The sequence below is a fragment of the Peromyscus maniculatus genome, chromosome 23 (assembly GCF_049852395.1).
Source record: "Peromyscus maniculatus bairdii isolate BWxNUB_F1_BW_parent chromosome 23, HU_Pman_BW_mat_3.1, whole genome shotgun sequence".
Classification (NCBI taxonomy): Eukaryota; Metazoa; Chordata; class Mammalia; order Rodentia; family Cricetidae; genus Peromyscus; species Peromyscus maniculatus.
This window is the reverse complement of record NC_134874.1, coordinates 44,019,454-44,039,133: the sequence shown is the minus strand read 5'-3', so window position 1 is coordinate 44,039,133 and position 19,680 is coordinate 44,019,454. Positions and strand designations below refer to the sequence as shown.

The following is a 19,680-nucleotide window of genomic DNA, read 5'->3' as shown; positions in this document are numbered from 1 at the left end:
CCCAGGCTGTCCTCAAACTCACGGAGATCCGCCTGGCTCTGCCTCCCGAGTGCTGAGATTAAAGGCGTGCGACACCACCGCCCGGCTGTTGTTTTTTTGTTTGTTTTGTTTGTTTGTTTGTTTGTTTTGGCACTGCCCAGCTTTTTAAAAAGATGTGTTTTATTTTTATCAATGTATTGTTTTCCTGTACATCTGCAGGCCAGAAGAGGGCATCAGGTCCCGTGGGTTCTGCGGCAGGGAAGGTTGTACATTCTTAACTGCTGAGCCGTCTCTTCAGCCCTCGAAACACCCTGGGCTTTAAAAGCCTCTTTCAAAGCCAAGTGTGGCTGTAATCCCAGCAGTTGGGAAACTGAGGCAGGAGAATTGCTGCCAGGTCTAGGTCTAGGCTGGCATGGGGTGTTAAGACTCTAAAGAAAGAGAGAGAGAGAGGGAGCCTCCCCAATTCGTGGATTTACTGTGCTTATGCAGACTGTATGAATGTGGCCCTCCTTTTCTTTGTTTTTGGTTGATTGGTTGGGTTTTGTTTTTACATTTATTTATTTTGTGTGTGCATGATGACTTGGGGGAAGAACAACTTCCACTCTGTGTGTGTGTGTGTGTGTGTGTGTGTGTGTGTGTGTGTGTGTGTGTGTCCGTCCTGGGGATTGAACTCAGGCTTGGTGGCAAGCCCCTTTACCTGCTGAACCATCTAGCCAGCCCATCTCCTTTTCTTCTGCAGTCCTTACATATGCAGAAAAGTGATGTGGATCTGATGAGAACAAAGCTTCGGCGCTTGGAAGAGGAGAACAGCAGGAAGGATCGGCAGATAGAACAGCTTTTGGATCCAGGTCGAGTAAGTCCCAGGGCCCACAGAGGCCTCTGCTGCTGCTGGTGCCAGTGGTGCTGTGGGAAGCAGAGGGGAGGAAGAGCCACGTGACCTTAATGTCTCCATCTGCTTCCCACAGGGCCCAGACTTCGTTCGAACCCTGGCCGAGAAAAAGCCTGACACTGGCTGGGTGAGTAGAGCCGCCTGCTCTAAGGAGAGCCTTCCACTGAGGTCATAGTGGAACTAAGGGAAGGAGCATGGGCTGAGAACTCTCTGGAAGTGTTGTTCGTAGAGTCAGAGAGGTCACAGGATAGTACTTTGAGGTACTTCCGAGGGCAGCACAAAGGTAGAACACACGCCATGTCATCCCAGTGAGGCCTGCGGGGAGAGTGTGCAACCCTGGCTTTAGTCTCCAGAACAGGGCCTGGGAGGGAACCTAAGTTTAATCAGTAAATAGAAGGAGGCACTTGGGAGTTCAGGGTCAGCCTCTGCGCCATAGAGTTAGAGGCCAGCCTGGGGTACATGAGACCCTGTCTCAGAATACAAAAAAAAAAAAACCCACAACAACAACAACAAAAGCAGGGTCTCAATGAACAACTTGAGAATTACATCCAAACCACAGTTCCTGCTTTAAGACAGGGTTGGGAGGGTGTGGAACATGTCATTGTCCCCATGAGTCAAGAAAGTGCAAGGAGTAAGAGAGCGGTGGGTTAATGGGCTGGGCGACATAACGACATGGTAGCAAAGCCTTCAGACTAAAGGGAATTGGGGCCTCAGGTTACAGCAGTGTTCTCTGTAGGAGTCACCAGGGATATTCCAGACGTAAGGTCTGGGAGATAGAACCAGCAAGGCTGGCATCAAGGCACTTGCCACCAAGCCTAATGGCCAGAGTCCCGTCCTAGGAATCTATACAGAAGGAGACTTCAGTCCCTGGAAGTTGTCCTCTGACCTCCATATGAGGGCCATGGCATGCATTCCTCACCCGAACCCCTAACATTAATAAATGCAATAAAAATATTTTAAGAGGGGTTGGAGATTTAGCTCAGTGGTAGAGCGCTAGGCAAGCGCAAGGCCCTGGGTTTGGTCTTCAGCTCTGAAAATATATATATATTCAAGAGTCTGGCTGAGCAGTGGTGACACACAGCTTTAATCCCAGCACTCAGGAGGCAGGGGCAGAAGGATCTGTGTGAGTTCAAGGCCAGCCTGGTCTACAGATCAAGCTCCAGGACAGGCATCAAAATTACAAGGAGAAACCCTGTTTCAAAAAAAAAAACAAACAAAAAATTTTAAGTCTGAAAATAGCAGATATATAACACATCGTATAGAAATACACATTTAGCATAAATGATTAAAGACATTCTGTGTTTAGGACTCAAAGTCAACACCTAACTAACACTTGCGAATGGTCAGTATATGGCCACAAGAAAATACTTATTTCTTTAACAGTGTCTTGCTGTGTTACCCAGGCTGCCCTGGAACTTGTCTCAATCAGTCCCCAGTGTCAGCCTCTCAAGTGCTCAGCCCACAGCCCACACTGCTGACTCAAGAAAATGTCTTTGTTGTTTTTGAGACAGGGTTTCTCTGTGTAGCCCTGGCTGTCCTGGAACTCACTCTGTAGATCAGGCTGGCCTCAAACTCACAGATCTACCTGCCTCTGCTTCCTGAGTGCTGGGATTAAAGGTGTGTGCCACCACTGCAAGAAAATGTCCTAGAAAACAACAAATCCTGAAGTTGTGACTGTACAGCCAGTGCGTTTGTGACCTCATTTCATCTTCTGGAAGAGGGATCTGTGTGTGTGTGTGTGTGTGTGTGTGTGGTGTGTGGTGTGGGGGGGAGGGTGTGTGTGTGTGTGTGTGTGTGTGTGTGGTGTGTGGTGTGGGGGGGAGGGTGTGTGTGTGTGTGTGTGTGTGTGTGGTGCCTGTGTGGTCCCGTCGACACCTCCCCTGAGCAGAGGTTACAGGCACACAGGGACACAGGCCTTGTTTGTGGCTGCTGGGGATCCGAGTCCAGTTTCTCATGCTTCTGCAACAAGCACCTGAGCTGCAGAGCCATTTCCCCAGCCCCTCATTTGAAAAGCAAGAAAAGGAAGTTCAGAGGTTTACCCAAATCTGGCTCCTCCCTGCTGTTCCCAGGCTCGGAGAAGGCAGGGATGGCGGTGGTAGACTTGGCTTCTCATCTCCCCAGCCCTGCATACTGGGAGGAAAGAACTTATTTTAAGTTACTCTGAGTAAAACCTTAGCACCATAGAGCAACAAGATTAGCAGGGATGGTGCACAGCAGATGGGCCGGGGCCTGGATGAGAGGAGCAGTGCTCAGAACCTACACTCGAGTGTTAGTGTTAGGACAGTCTGGGCTACGTGAAACCTTGTCTCAAAAAGAAAAAAAAGAAAGTGTATATCTAATAGTGTAGTATTAATTAAAATGTTTACTTCGGACATTGGAGGATGTTGTAGAATTCATTAATGAATGAACAGATAGTTCCATAAAGATACCCTGTCTTTTTTAATTTTCAATTTTCTGTGTGGGGGTGTTTTGTCTGCATGTATGTCTGTGTGCCACATGTATGGCTGGTGCCCTTCAGGGTTAGAAGGAGGGGAAGGCATCATGTTCCCTGGAATCGGAGTTAGAGATGGTTGTGAGCTGCCACGTGGGTGCTGGGAATTGAACCTGGCACCTCTGGAAGAGCAGCCAGTGCCTTTAACTACTGAGCCATCTCTCCAAGCCAAGCCCTGTATTTTTATTGTTCCAATGCCAAGAGTGTGTATGTGTGAGTGTGTGTATGTGTGTCTGTCTGTTTGTGTCTGTGTGTGATATGTGTGTCTGTGTGTAAGTGTGAAGTTGATTCAAAGTGGCAATTGTGAGCCAGTCCTGGTAGCCCAAGCTTGTAATTCAGCACTCAGGAAGCTGAGGCAGGAGGATCAGAAGTCAGACACCAGCCTGGGCCACACAGGGAGACCCTCACTTTAAAAAAGTTGTTTAGGTTGTGAGGGAAATAGCTCCCCAAGGCGACATGAAGACGGGAAGGCTCAGGCCTTGGCAGAACAGCCCCTGGACCTTGGGCAAGGACTTGCTGGGTCCCAGTGGATCCCAGGCACGGGCAGCATCCAGGTTCTGGTGACTTCTTCGTTACTAAGCAACTGACTGCACATGCAGCCCTCTCGTCCAGTGCACAGTGTGTTCCCTAGGACAGCTGCCTCGGGGCTCAGAGGGTTGCCTGTTGCCCTCTGACCCCCCAGAGGGTTGCATCTTGCTCCCCCAGTCACTTACTCAGCACCCCTCAGTGAGGGAGCAAGTTGGGGGCTTTAGCCATCCCTGGGAGTATGCTAAGGAAGGAGGGAGGGATGTGTAAGAATCCTGATAGAAAGAAGCTCGGAGGCTGTAGGGTCTCCCAGGAGGGGTACCCGACTATCCCGGGGACCCCGCAGGCCGAGCCCTCAGTGGGTGGCTGTGCTGAGGTGGTGGCCCTCTGCTGGCAGGTCATCACCGGGCTCAAGCAAAGGATCTTCAGGCTGGAGCAGCAGTGCAAGGAAAAGGACAACACCATCAAGTACGACCTGAGGGCAGGTGGGAGGTGCCCAGTGTCCGTGGGCGCTGCGCTGGGCCAGCAGAGACGGACCTCTCCCTCATCCACCCTTTCCTTGTTGGGTTTCTTCTCCCTTCCTGCCACATCTTTGCTCAGACCTGAAACTATGAGAAATCCTAGCTTCTCCTTCCCCTGAATGTCATGGTGGGAGGCAAGCACTCTACCACTAGGCAGGAACTCTACCACTGAGACACACCCCAGCCCCTCACTGGGGGATTCTAGGCAGGGGCTCTACCACTGAGCCACACCTCAGTCATGTTTTCACTTCAAATTTTGAGACAGGACCTCCTTGAATTGACTAGGCAGATGGCCTTGAACCTTTAAGTCTTCTGTCTCGGGTCCTGAGGAACCTATACTATGACTGGACTACACCTTTAGGCTCAGCCTTTTCTTTAATTTGAATTCCCTCCAGATTTCACTAGGAAACAGCATTTCTTTTCAACTCTCCTCCCCATCCCCGTCAGTGTGCAGTCCACCGCTGAGGTCCATGTGAGCATTCTGGGTCTGGATTCCAAGGCCTCTCAGCAGACGCTGTGCTACGCCCCCAGCCTCATGACCCTGCATCCTCCCTGCTGCTTTCTGGTGTCACTAACATAAGGGATGATCTTAGATGTGGTTAAGTCCATTTCAGGGAAACTGAGGCAACCTGTCTGCACCTGTGGCCCTGTTCCTGCAGCATTTCTGCCCCTCTTGTTTCTGGATGAAGTTGGCAGTGTGAGTCTGGGTGTGTGCTGATGGCCTGTTTTGCGCCCTGAGCTCTGCTCTCTCCGGTGGCTTCTTTCTGAAGTGTGTGACATTGAGGACAAGGTGACAGTGCTGATGGGGGCAGGGGAGCAGAGGATTTGCTTTTATTTGTCTTGTTTTGAGACAGCATCATGCTGTGTAGCCCAGGCTGAGCTTCAATTCCCCGTCATCCTGTGCCAGCCTCCTGAATGCTGGGATGACATGTATGTGTCACTACCGCTGGCTCCCTGATTCTTCTTTATAAAGTGGGCTCTTGTGCTCTGAAGGTGATCCAGGGTCCAGGGTCCTTTGGTACCACTGACCCCAGTGTTTCAGGGTAGCCTTTCTTAGAGAAGACTATCTGTTGATGGCGTGAGGCTCTTTAGGGCAGTGGCTGGTGTGAGTGTTCCAGAAGTATGGACTCATGGCGAAGGCCCATGCCAGGCTTCTCTTTCTCCTTGCTGTCCTGTCTGACTTCGGGGAGTCTCCTCCTCTGGCTGTCCTGGGTGTTGTTGGTCCCACCATGTTAACTCTGAACTTGGGTTTCCAGCAAACTGCAGACCGACATGAAGACCACCAACCTGGAGGAGATGCGCATCGCCATGGAGACATACTATGAAGAGGTATGTACACCCTGCAGCATGTGGACAGGGAGGATCCTGATGCCTGAAACCTGCAGCTGTGCATGCGCTCGGGTGCAGTGGCCGAGCGGAGTCGTCACAGCATAGCCACGGCGTAGTGTTCTCTCCCTGCATGAAGCCAGAATCAGGAGCCTGGCTACAGACTCGGGGAAAGCTGCCCCTCTGTTGTGGTTCTGACACCTGCTCTGCTTCCTTGCAGATCCATCGTCTGCAGACCCTCCTGGCCAGTTCTGAAGCCACAGGAAAGAAGTATGATGGCGTGTGGGGTCTCCTGTCTTGGTGCTGTCAAGGCTGCTCAGAGAGCCGGCTGGCCCTGACCTGCCACGGGCTTGCCCCCCTTTTCTCGGCAGTTGTGCAGTGCTTACTGTGTGGGGTGTGTGTGTCGCATTCATGTGTACACATTTGTGTGTGTATGAACGTGCGCACATGGGGAGACCACCAGTCAACATCAGCTATCTTCCTCTATTGATAGCTTTCCACCCTATTTTCTGAAACAGTCTCACCTGTCTGTGTCTCCCCAGTGCTGGGATTACAGGCACACACTGCCAGTGCCTGCTTTAACTGGGGTGCTCCGGTCCTCATGGGTGTATAGCGGGTACTTTACCACTGAGCCCTCCACTGTTCCCGATGGTCACAGTGATGCGTATCTAATGGCCTTGTTACAGCCTCCTCTGTTCTGACTGCCTGCTGACCCCACACGTGTCCATGCTCTGAGAGTGAACTGTAGATGCCCATGGCAGCTTCCAGCCTAGAACTGGAGAGCACTGGTTTTCAGCGCAGGCTCCGCCTTACTTGTTTGAAACAAGCTTTTTGTTGTTTTGCTTTTGATGATAACATGTTCCCAAGTTAAGGTCTCCTTACTGTGTTGACTGCACCTGTCTTTGCCAAATGCTACAAGGCCAAAATGCCAACCATCCTAGCACCCACACCCAGCGGCCTACAATGCCTCAACTCCAGCTCTGGGGGATCTGATGCCACTGGCCTCCACAGACACACGTGTGTGTGTGTGTGTGTGTGTGTGTGTGTGTGTGTGTGTGTTAAAAAAACGGATCTATCTACACCGCAGGCTTCTGCGTAAGTTGCCCGCTCCAGGTGTAGCTATCCTTTTTCTCCTTTGCCCCCAGTCACTCCAGACAGCCACTGGAAGACATTCTCTTAAAGAGCCATATAGAGCTGAGGAGGTAGCTGCATGGTAAAGCACTATTCAGTTGTGCAAAACAAAACCAGGCATGTTGGCATGTGCACTGTAATCCCAGTGCTGGCGGGGTGGGGAGTCCAGGGGACCAAGGAATTATACAGCAGAAAGACCCAATCCATGAGACGTGCTGGCTGCCAGCCTAGCTCCAGGTTCAGGGAGAGACCCTGTCTCAAGGGAATAAGGTGGAGAGTGACAGAGCAGGACACCTGATGTCCTTCTCTGGCCCTGGTACCCATGCACACATGTACGTATGCTACACACACATATGCACACACACAAAGACCAGATAAATAGAGTCGGTTCTGTTATTTGCAGGAAGTAAGTATCCTGTGATGTTTCAGGGATACTGAATTAGGAAATACTGAAACACCAGTCCTGGGCAGTAGATTCAGGCTTAGGTCCCTGTGTTCATTTGTTAAATTTTCGCTGGGGAAGATACTGAGATTGGTGGTATGTGTGTTTCTCTTTAAAGACATCTAATATCTATTATTGATTCGCTACACTATACCAGTGATTTTCTAGGACTAAGCCAGAGGCCAAGAGAGCTGCACCACAGCCTTGGAACACTAGGGGGCGCTTGGCACCCTGTTCTTGGCACTTTAGTGCCTTATTTATGTGTGTATATATTTAAATAAATACATGGTGGTCCTGAGAAAGGAACCTAGGGCCTCCCTGGGCTGGGTAAACATTCCCCCAACTGCACTACATCCCCAACCTGCTCCTTGGCCACTTTATACACTAGCATAAAGTACAAAAAATAAAATAAAATAGAGGTCAGCCTGGTAACACATCCACATCACAGCAACACTCAGGAGGTAAAGGCAGGAGGATCCTGAGTTCCAGGACAATCTGGGATACATATGGAAACCCATTTTCAAAAAGGGGGCCACTGGGGATATAACAGTTGGTAGAGCACTTGCCTGGCATTCCTGTGTCAAAATACTTAAGTGGAATTGATTCTGTCAGTGGAGTTACCATTTCACTCATCTGGGGCTTAGAGGTGGTTTCCTGTGTGATGATTAATACTCATGTGTAGCCAGAACCTGGGAAGAAGCCATGTTCCTGTCTGAGATGTCTGTAAGTCGGTCTGGAAGTGTGACCCTCAGCCTGTCTCTTGCTTATCCCCAGGCCCATACTGGAGAAGAAGATGGGTATGAAGAGGCAGAAGAAGATGAGCAGCGCCCTGCTGAACTTGACCCGGAGCGTGCAGGAGCTGACAGAGGAGAACCAGAGCCTGAAGGAGGACCTGGACCGCATGCTGAGCAATTCTCCCACTGTCTCCAAAATAAAGGGTAGCTGCCCATAGGCCACTCACAGAGGGACAGGTCATGTCTTATTCTGTGGTGAAAGATAGGAATCAGGCCCATTCAAACGTGGAGAACTTGGCCCCAGGCCTCACAGCAGACATGGCCCCTTCCCTGTGTCAAAGAACTTGTCAATAGGACGGGTGCTCCACACTGGTCCAGGGAGAGTCCACGTGGCCTGGGCCCGTGGCTGTGGATATGTAGGAAGAGATTGAATGTGGGGCCTGTGAGAAGCGAGAGGATCGGAGAGCTGCAAGCTCTGGGTCTGTTGCTTTGTTTTGCAGTATTAGGGATGGAACCCAGGTCTAATAGGGACTAGGGAGGGCTCTACTGCTGAGGTGCACTTCTGGCCATAGGCCCCAGGGCTTTTTGTCTGAGCTATGGTTGAGATCTGAGGCAGGTGCCCGCCATGCTGGAGACCTGGATGTGCTGGTCCCTGGCAGATAGACTCAAGTGATGGCACCCTGCAAGATGTAAGATCTAAGCCTGGGGCCTTTAGACGGTTAGGTAATGAGGGACAGCTAGTACTGCATGGTCAGCAGTGGCAGTGACTGCGTGAAGGCCAGGCCTTGAGTGTCTGAGGTGTGACGAGGGAGACTAGCATTTGGAGTTTAGCAATATGAAAGTCATCAGGCTGGGGTTGTAGCCTAGTGTGCCTGGAGCCCCAAGTTCGAGCTCCATCAACACATAAACCAGGCATGATAGAGCATGCGTCTCAGTACACAGGAGAAGGAGGCAGAAAGATCCAAAGTTCCAGGTTGTCCTCGATTGTTATGTAAGTTCGAAGCCAGCCTGGCTCACATGAGATAAGTAACTCTCAGGTGACAAGCACCTGCCCCTCTGGTGTCGGTGGCTTGGCTGTCAGGCTGCAGTGGGAAGCTGGGAGTCCATCTCGGAGAAGAGTAAACCCCATTGCCCTCCTTAGGTTACGTGGACTGGAGCAAGCCCCGGCTGCTGAGACGCATCGCTGAGTTGGAAAAGGTAAGGCAGGTCTAGTGTCTCCTCAGGGCCTACCTGGCCAAGGAACAGCCTCTGTCTGACGTAGTGGGGGTACAGGGTTGCAGAGTGAGATAAGTCACTCAACATAGACATTGGGGTGCCCAGCAGGCCTGACCACGTACGCAGGAAAGACAATACTCCTTGCAGGTCTGGACAAGACTTGACATTGGGTCCTTCACAGCCCTCATTTTATAGAGGGCCAGGCCCAAGAACCCATTCCTGGGCTTCCTGTAGCCACAGACCATGAATGCCTGAGTCTGACCTGGTGCACACGTACATCTGCAAATCCCAAACCTTCATATCATACTCGGATTCTTAGCAGTCACTTCATCTCCACTGCTGACCAGCACACATGGGAGCCTCGCTAGCAGTTCCTCATCCCCCAGCCCCACAGAGGAGTCTGGTTCTGGGGAACCTGTCCATCCTGTTAGGATCTTGAGATAGAATGCCAGGGATATAACTTAGTGATACAGTGCTTACCTAGACTCTAGGTAGGAGCAAGGGCAATGACTCAGTGATGGAGCACCTGCCTAGACTCCACAGTGAAGATGGGGGTGTGACTCAGTGGTAGAGCACCTGCCTAGAATCCCCCAGTGAGGGACTGGGGTGTGGCTCAGTGGTAGGACACCTGCCTAGAATCCCCCAGTGAGGGGCTGGGGTGTGACTCAGTGGTAGAGCATCTTCCTAGAATCCCCCAGTGAGGAGCTGGGGTGTGGTCAGTGGTAGAGCACCTGCCTAGAATCCCCCAGTGAGGAGCTGGGGTGTGGTCAGTGGTAGAGCCCCTGCCTAGAATCCTCCAGTGAGGGGCTGGGGTGTGGCTCAGTGGTAGAGCACCTGCCTAGGATCCTCCAGTGAGGGGCTGGTGTGTGGCTCAGTGGTAGAGTACCTGCCTAGAATCCCCCAGTGAGGGGCTGGGGTGTGGCTCAGTGGTAAAACCTCTGCCTAGAATCCCCCAGTGAGGGGCTGGGGTGTGACTCAGTGGTAGAGAACCTGTCTAGAATCCCCCAGTGAGGGGCTGGGGTGTGGCTCAGCACTAGAATGCCTGCCTAGAATCTGCTGTTGAAGGCTAGGTGCGTGACTTGGTGGTACAGGACTTGCCTAGCATGGGTTGCATGCCCAGTATTGAAAGAAAAAGTTACAGACCAGAATACTGCAGTTGTTTGGCACAGCTGTGCAAAGCCCAAGGGAGAATGTTTTCAGTACAGGCAGGTACTGACAAATGGGAACGTGGAAAAGTAGGCCAAGCAGAGAGGGAAAGAAGTTCCTGTGTTGTGAAAATACTTTATAGGTAAAGCATGCTGGGAATAACAGGAAACGCGGGTGCATCTAGAGACCCAGTAGGAAAGGCCTAGGGAGACAGGAGTCACTGTCAGACAGAACTGGACCTGTTTAACATCAAGCACAAGGGTTGGAAATACCCAAGTTCCAATGCCTGTGTCCTCCTTGCCTGCCTCCCTCCCGGTGACCTTTATGGTACAGTGTTGGTAGCTCTGACCCATAGTCCTGCCTCTGGGCCTAGCCAGCACTCTCCACTTTGGTCTGGGCTTCTGGTAAGGGAACCTGCTGACTCGGCCCCCACAGTGAAGCTTCTCCCACACACTGGAGATTGGCTGCCCCTGAATCTCACAGAGATTGTAATGTTAACAAATGCCTTCATTGCCTCCAGAAAATGAGTTCTTCAGAAAGCCCAAAGCCGTCTGCTTCAGATTTGGTCAAGCCAAATACTCTGGTCCGCTCCTCATCCAATGTCTCAGTGCAAAAGCAGTCCAAAGAGGACCAGCCCAAAGAGGACCAGCCCAGGGAGGATCCGCCTGAGGACCAGGAGCATCTCCAGGGAACCGTGAGGATCCTGAAAGGGGAGAGGAGTGCACTGGAGGCCCAGCTGCTGGAGAAGGGGTGAGTGCCCGGCCTGGAGGAGTTAGCGCATCCCTTTTCACAGCACCCAACACCCTACCACCATCTCCGCTCGGAGGGGTGGAGGCGGGAAGATCACGAGGTCAAGGCCAGCCAGCCTCTGTCTTAGTTAGTTTCAAATCGCTGTGATAAAACTGTGACCAAGGCCACCAGCCCTGCCCACCTTGAAAGCTGTTGGAAGTGAAGGGCCTCATCAGGCCCCATCCACCTGGAAAGATGGTATGGGAAGCAAGACCTACTTACTGCCCACCTGGGAAGTCCCAGGGCCCCCACCCACCTGAATGCTGGTTGGGAATGCAGGCCTTGTCCCTGCCTCTCCCCTTCTCCCAAGCACACCCCCACCCTAGCAGGGCCTGATTGAGAGCTTAGGGTTTCAAGCCCTGCCCACCTCAGGCCCTGTCCGTTGGAGAGCTGGTTGGGAGATGCAGGGCCTCTGCTTCTGTCCACCCATGAGCTGGCTAGGGATGCTAAATTTTTGGTCCCACTCAGTAGCTAACTGGGATTGAAGACCTTAGCCCTGACTGCCTGGGAGCTGCTTGGGGATGCAGGGGTCTCAGGTCCCACCCTCCCAGGAGCTAGTTAGGATTGCAGCCTCGTTCAGCTGGAAAGGTTTGGATGGGAAGCTAGGTAAAGAAGAAGATCTTGCCAGGTATGGCATGCGCCTGTAATCCCAATACTAGGTGGGCTGAGCAGGAGGATCTCGAGTTTATGTAAGCCTGGCTACATAGTGAAACTCAAAAACCCAAGGTCTGTGGATGTAATTCAGTGGTACAATTCTTGCCTAGCATGTGGGATGTAATTCAGTGTAAAGTACTTGCCTAGCATGTGGGATGTGATGGATGTAACCATGGTACAGAACTTGCCTAGCATGTGGGGTGTAATTCAGTGTACAGTACTTGCCTAGCATGGGGGATGTAATTCAGTGGTACAGTACTTGCCTAGCATGTGGGGTGTAATTCAGTGTACAGTACTTGCCTAGCATGTGGGGTGTAATTCAGTGTACAGTACTTGCCTAGCATGTGGGATGTGATTCAGTGTACAGTACTTGCCTAGCATGTGGGATGTAATTCAGTGTACAGTACTTGCCTAGCATGTGGGATGTGATTCAGTGTACAGTACTTGCCTAGCATGTGGGATGTGATGGATGTAACCATGGTACAGAACTTGCTTAGCATGTGGGCCACCTTAAATTCAAGCCCTAGAACCATGGGGTTGAGAGAAAGTAAAAAATGTAAAGGTTCAGGGCTGCCAAGCCCTGCAAATTGTGACCCATGTACAGAGCAGGGTCCCTAGTTGCCTCATGGCCAATTTCATATGCATTGATGAGAACTGATGGTGAGTTCCTTGTAAAAAACAGCATTTCGTGGAAAGATTTTTAAATCGTGGCGGTGGGCCTGAGAGCAGATAAAGGAACTTGCCACCAACCCTGATGGCCTGACTTAGACCCTGGACCCACATGGTGGGAGAGAGAACCAGCTCTCCCAATTTTCCTCTGGCCTCCACATGTGCGAGTGTGCATGCACATACACAGTATCTATAAAAATAACTTAAATTCTGTTAGTCATTTTGAAGTGCCTTCTGCATTTTCTATCAAGCTGTCATTGCTGCAAAACAAAGCAATAAAACACCACAGTCCTCACCCCAAGGGGGTTAGCAGTTTATTCTGTAGTTACCTCAAATACCGTGCTCCACCGTGGTAGCGGTTTCATGAAGATTTAAAATAACAGAACAAAGAAAGTCCTAAGTCAGGGTGATTTAGAATACCCTGGTGGAAGCCACAGGTAGGTGGGTGCAGTGGAGTGGGGGACTCTCCACTACTGCTTCAGGTGCTGTCTAGGGACATTCTTTTTGTTTGTTTTGTTTTGTTGGTTTTTGTTTGTTTGTTCTTTGGTTTTTTTGTTTTTGTTTTTGTTTTTTCGATACAGGGTTTCTCTGTGTAGCTTTGGAGCCTGTCCTGGAACTCACTTTGTAGACCAGGCTGGCCTCGAACTCACAGAGCTCCGCCTGCCTCTGCCTCCCGAGTGCTGGGATTAAAGATGTGCGCTATCACCGCCCAGCTTTTTGTTTGTTTTTCAAGACAGGGTTTCTCTGTGTAACAGTCCTGGCTGTCCTGGAACTCACTCTGTAGACCAGGCTAACCTTGAATTCACAGAGATCTGCTTGTCTCTGCTTCCCCGGTGCTGAGATTAAAGGTGTGCGCCACCACTGCCCACTCTGGGGACATTCTTAGCCTTTAGGTTGGTGGAAGCCAGAGGTCCACTTATACCTTCTCAAAGGATTTGCCTAAAAGTCACATGGATGTTAGGTAAGACACAGAGGTGGGTATGAATGGCTGTTTAGGACTAACAGGTTTCAGATAACTTGGCTTTGGACCTGTGACATTCCAACTCTGCACAATCACAGATGTTCTAATTGGCCACTCCTGTGAAATGTTCAACACGGGGATGGGAAAGATGTCTCTGTGATTTAGAATACTTGTGGCTCTTGCAGAGGACCTGGGTTCCATTCCCAGTGTCCACACATTCAGCTCATAACATTCCAGAACTCCAGTTCCAGGGAATCTGACATGCTCTTCTGGTCTTGCACATGATGCCCATACATGAGGCAAAACATTCAGACACATAAAACAAAGCACGTCTTTTTAAAGGTTTCTTACTGTTTTAGCACAGGTGTGGGAGCTGTAGTTCACACCTTGCTATGTGACAGTCACCCTGCTGCACACTCGAGGAGGAGGTCATTTAATGTGGAGATGAGCCGGGACCTGGAGAAGTGGGGTCACCGGGAGTCAGTGGCAGGACTGAGTTTCAAACAGCGCCATCAGGGCTAAGTACGAGGCGAGGTGCCACCCATACCTTGGTGCAAGCACCTGCCCCAGGGCTTGGAGTCAGCAGTGCCCCAGGCTAAGCCCGAGCAGAGCAGGTCCTTCCTAGGTTCAGCTTACCTGTCCTCTGTCGTGTTGAGGTCTCTGTCTTGGAGTAGAACCTACCTGCTTTTGCTCATGTGACCCCATCCTGTGGCAGTCCCTCTACAGTGGTGTCTGCAGCGCAGTCAGCACCCCCAGAGGTGCCTGGCACCGTCCTCGGGACCAAGGGCCTGTCCGGATTCGGTGCCTAGGGAAGGAAGCAGGGTGACATGGTCCGTGAAGCATCCTTCAGCTGTGCTAGCCTTGGGTGGGCTAGTCTAGTGATCACGGAAACATCTGCTTGGTCTCTCAGCGTGGAGATGAATAAGCTGCTACAGGCCAAGATCGACTTGGAGAAGGAGCTGGAGATGGCCAGGGAAGGCGAGAAGGAGAGACGGGAGCAGGAGCAGGCTTTGAGGTAAGTCCACTGGTTATTAAGTAGTGTTTTGACTTCATGTTTTCTTTTGCTTTGTTTGACCCAGGATCTCACTGTATAGTGCAAACTGGCCTCAGTTGGCGACTTTGCAGCTTCAGCCACTCAGTTGTCAGAACCACATTTGCTGGGATCACAAGTGTGTATCCCCACACTGGGATGCCCCCGTTTGTTGTGTGACAGGGTTTCATGTACCCGACTCCGACTTTGAACTTACTGTAGCCAAGAATGACCTTCTTATTCTCCTGCCTCAACTTTCCAAATGCCAAGATTACCAGCGTGTGCTCCCATGCTGTTCTGTGTAGTACTGGAGTGGACCCCAGGACTTCCTGCATGCTAGGCAAGCCCTTACCACAGACCCCTTTTCCAACTCCGATGATATTTCGTCAGCCCTGCCCCTGAAGGCTCTCAGAACACAGGTGACAGTTTGGAAAGCCCCAACAGTACGTTGCTGGTGGCCATCGGTTACCAGAAGCCGGTTCCTGTGGTCCGTCGCTCCGCAGCACTGCCCGGACCACTGTAGGACATTTTCCCTTCCAGATGACGACGAAGGGTCATCTTTTCCCTTTGCACTTTAGAGAGGAAATCGAAGCCCTCACCACCAAGTGTCAAGAACTGGAAGAAGCTAAGAGACAAGACAGAGACTCCGCCGCAGCAGGCGCTCATGAGGTACCACATGCCTGTGTTGTTCCCTCGACTTTGGGCATGGGCGGGGCTTGTCACCATTGTCGTTACATGCCGCTTCTCCATGATCCACCACCTGTCACTTGCCCTAATGAGCTGCATAAACCAGATGGTATGTGTAGATGCCTCAGGTAGCCTTGGGTCTTAGGCAGTTTGGACAGGATAGGTGCAGCTCTGAGGAGGCAAGAAGACCAGAAAGGAAGGAGGAATAGCCCACTCCTAATCTGCATAGATGTGAGTTCCAGAACATGCTGCCTGGGCAGGTACCTTGCTGCAACCTCCCTGTCTCCCGTACCCGTGTTTGTTTTTGTAGGGCTGGATAGAACCCAGGGCTTTATGTATGTTAGGCAGTGCTGTACCACGGAGCCACACCCCAGCCCCTCACTGGGGGATTCTAGACAGGTGCTCTACCACTGAGCCGTACCCCAGCCCCTCACTGGGGGATTCTAGGCAGGTGCTCTACCACTGAGCCACACCCCAGCCCCTCACTGGGGGATTCTAGGCAGGGGTTCTACCACTGAGCCACACCCCAGCCCTTCACTGGGGGATTCTAGGCAGGTGCTCTACCACTGAGCCACACCCCAGCCCCTCACTGAGGGACTCTAGGCAGGTGCTCTACCACTGAGCCACACCCCAGCCCCTCACTGGGGATTCTAGGCAGGTGCTCTACCACTGAGCCACACCTCAACACCTCACCAGGGGATTCTAGGCAGGTGCTTCTCCCTTTTTGTCTAAATAAAAAGAAAGATTTTTGCTTTTACATAGTAAGACTATATACAATAAAAACAATTATCAAGTAAGAATTACATTTACAATATCCAGTCCATTTGCATTTGGCAAATTCAGAGAAAATCCTCACATTATCTGTCCTATGTGGTTGAGTCCAGAGTTGTGAGCCTAATGTATTTTCTATCCTAACTTGCATTACCAACCCAAAATTATCTTTTTAGACCTCAAAACATTTTTAGATAAAGTTTAAGCTTTTATGTTTCTCAGGCTTATAAACTTTTTTTTTCATGTTTTTTTAAAAAGACTTATTTATTTATTATGTATACAGAGGAGGGCACCAGATCTCATTACAGATGGTTGTGAGCCACCATGTGGTTGCTGGGAATTGAACTCAAGACCTCTGGAAGAACAGTCAGTGCTCTTAACCTCTGAGCCATCTCTCCAGCCCCCAGCCTTATAAACTTAACATCTCTTATGTAAGTTTCTTTTCTGAATTTGATAACAATATATATATAAATAAATATCTCGTCTTCAACTCCATCAGAGACCCAGGAAGTATATAGTATTACCTGAGTAAACAGAAGTGCTGAGCAAGCAAATTCCAAAACTACAGAAATGACAGAAGCAGCTGGCTGTCTGGACAGTCACCCAAGGTTCTTCTGTAGTGTTGGGGCGTCCATCTTCAGCCTACAGGCCTAGACTATCTGACAGACTTTTCTGTGAAGCAGGAATTTTGAAGGACTGTTCCACCTTGTCTTGGCAGAGTTCAGCAGTCATTTTCCCTTTATGTCCTTCTTGTCCAGTTTGTGCAATATACTATCGGCAGTCGGGGCAAAGGCAGTTTCTTGCCCAGTGGCTAACTGTGCCATAATGAAAGCAAACCCCATATGGAGGTTCTTAGACACCTATCATCCTTTTATGAAGTAGATTGGTGATGTGTCTTGCTGTTGTGAAAAGCCTTAGGTTATTAAACATCTTAAGTGCTGTATCCTGTAGGTCTCTGAAGCATTTGAAGATCACCTATCTATCTAAAATATATCTATTTAACCTTGAAAACATATCTAACATGACTACAAGTTTGATTGTGGTTTTTTGTTGTTTTTTTGTTGTTTTGTTTTGTTTTTTGAGACCGGGTTTTTCTGTGTAGTTTTGGTACCTGTCCTGGATCTCACAGAGAATCTGCCTGGTTCTGCCTCCCAGACGCTGGGATTAAAGGCATCTGCCACTGCCTGGCTTACAAGTTTGATTGTGATAGATGACTAACTACTAACCTGCATTTCTTAATTATACATTACGTTTTTAAATGAGCTACATAAGCACAATATCCCAAACAAGAGTAGAAACATACATACAGCATAACAAAAGTAACTTTACATTTGTATCAATGTACCAAAATCCATTCCAATGTATAATATTTTAGGTTAATAGTTGTCTTTTTATCCTATATTCCTACATGCCCCACTAAACAATGACAAACATCCATAACCCACCGAATGACCAAAAATCACCCACCCTACCTCTTAGGAATGTGGGCATTGTGTCCTTTAGACTATGTCCTGTTGTCTCAGGGCAATGGCATCTTTATGGAACCCTGAGAAAATTGAAATAATGGTCAAGTCCTGGGAAAACTAGTTGTAACATTTGTTGTCCAGTCTCAGAACTGTTCCCATGCAGAAGGATCAGGATATATGTCACCTGTCTTGTAGTTTTTCTTGGTTTATTTCTTTATATCTGTAGCCAAGATTTTCAGGAGGTCTCTCCCATCAAACCTGATCTCTATCAACCTTGAACAAATCGACAGCCTTTGTTTCCTGTGGAAACAAAAGCATAACCTCTCCCCAAATGTAATACATTTTCTGAATTCCATTTTAAAGTATTTCTTTAATTGTTGTTATATATAGTTTTCTTAATATACTTTATACTTTGATAAATAACTTTTACATATAAATGAAAGTTAGACAACAACTTCTAAAAAAAAAAGACATCTCTAAAGTATCTAGGCTGGTTTAATTCAGCAGTTCTTTTTACAGTCCAGTGTCTCTCCGCAGCTGTCATTCATTCATCAGCTTCAAATAATTCAAAGTCAATACAACACCATACAGGATCCAGACTCCCTGAGTATTTCCCATCTTTACGTGGCTGTTTTCCTTTATATTACTTTACACTCTCTTTAAAGACTTCATTATTTTTAAACGTATTTTTTTCCTATGACTATCTATACCCATTTTCTTAGCACCCACACACATTTTTTAAACACACTGTAACCTGTTTAAAGGTTTTTTCGGTCTGGACCTGCTTTATAGTGCACCTGTAGCGTTCTCTGACCACTGGCCACGCGGCTTTGCACTGGCAGCTGGCTCTGCCCTGCTCAGGACTGTGAGACCTGATCTTCAAGCCCTGCAGGCCTGGCCAAGAGCTGTGCTTAATGGGGAGCTGCACTTTACTGCCCAGCTCTGGAAGTTGGTGTCTACATTGTGGCAGGCATTTTGACTCAGCTTGTCGTTTTTTTGTTTGTTTGTTTGTTTGTTTTGTTTTGTTTTGTTTTGTTTTGTTTTGTTTAAATATTTGTTTATTATGTATACAGCATGTATGACTGCAGGCCAGAAGAGGGCATCAGATCTCATTACAGATGGTTGTGAGCCACCATGTGGTTGCTGGGAATTGAACTCAAGACCTCTGGAAGAACAGTCAATGCTCTTATCCTCTGAGCCATCTCTCCAGCTTATCGTTTTTAATTAGCATGCCAGCTGCTCAAGTACTTGCTGCGCCTCTGTATGCTAAGAGCACCAGGCTGCTAGGAAGCCGTGTTGGGGTTCTTTGTTGTTGTTGTTTTCTTTTTATCTCTCTCTCTCTCTTTTTTTTTTTTTTAGCTTTCTCAGGCCCTATGTGGAAATTTGTACCCCACATTGGGCACCAAATATAGCAGGCTTTCTTGGACTGCCAGCCCCCAAATCATGACATGGAGGCTTATCGTTAGTTCATTAATGCTCAGCCTTAGTTTAGGCTTTGTCCACCAGCTCTTTAACTTAATTTAGCCTGTTTCTCTTCATCTACATTCTGCCTCTGGGCTTTTTACCTTTCTTTCATTCTGTATGTCCTACTTTCCTGCTTCCTCCATATCTGGCTGGGCCCTGGTGTCTCCCTGGAGTCTCTTTTTCTGTCTTCTCTCAAGCCTAAATTCCTCCTCCTACTTACTCTCCCTACCCAGAAGTCTCGCCTATACATCCTCCCTTGCTGTTGGCCATTCAGCTTTTTATTAGACCAACCAGGTCCCTTATGCAGGCAAGGTAAAACAGCAACACATCTTTACATAGTTAAACAAATACAACACATTTTTACATAGTTAAACAGTTATTCTGCAACATAAACAACTGCAACACATCTTTACACTGTTAAACAAATATTCTGCAACAGGTGCTCTTCCACTGAGCCACACCCCAGCCCCTCACTGGGGGATTCTAGGCAGGTGCTCTACCACTGAGCCACACCCCAGCCCCTCACTGGAGGATTCTAGGCAGGTGCTCTACCACTGAGCCACACCCCAGCCCCTCACTGGGGGAGTCTAGGCAGGTGCTCTTCCACTGAGCCACACCCCAGCCCCTCACTGGGGGATTCTAGGCAGGTGCTCTTCCACTGAGCCACACCCCAGCCTCTCACTGGGGGATTCTAGGCAGATGCTCTACTACTGAGCCACACCCCAGCCCCTCACTGGGGGACTCTAGGCAGATGCTCTACCACTGAGCCACACCCCAGCCCCTCACTGGG

General features: G+C 49.5%; 1 protein-coding gene across 11 annotated transcripts in view; it reads left to right on the top strand.

Annotated features, from left to right (window-relative positions):
• Positions 1-19,680, top strand: part of Iqce (IQ motif containing E) — a 45,624-nt gene that overhangs the window by 12,113 nt on the left and 13,831 nt on the right. For all 11 annotated transcript variants that reach the window (XM_076560518.1, XM_076560517.1, XM_076560519.1 and 8 more), the window contains 10 exons: positions 719-832; positions 945-995; positions 4,282-4,352; positions 5,662-5,734; positions 5,952-6,001; positions 8,079-8,242; positions 9,180-9,235; positions 10,920-11,149; positions 14,383-14,487; positions 15,081-15,171. In XM_076560518.1, the coding sequence (XP_076416633.1) occupies positions 719-832; positions 945-995; positions 4,282-4,352; positions 5,662-5,734; positions 5,952-6,001; positions 8,079-8,242; positions 9,180-9,235; positions 10,920-11,149; positions 14,383-14,487; positions 15,081-15,171 (1,005 nt within the window). The remainder of the gene's footprint in view (positions 1-718; positions 833-944; positions 996-4,281; positions 4,353-5,661; positions 5,735-5,951; positions 6,002-8,078; positions 8,243-9,179; positions 9,236-10,919; positions 11,150-14,382; positions 14,488-15,080; positions 15,172-19,680) is intronic.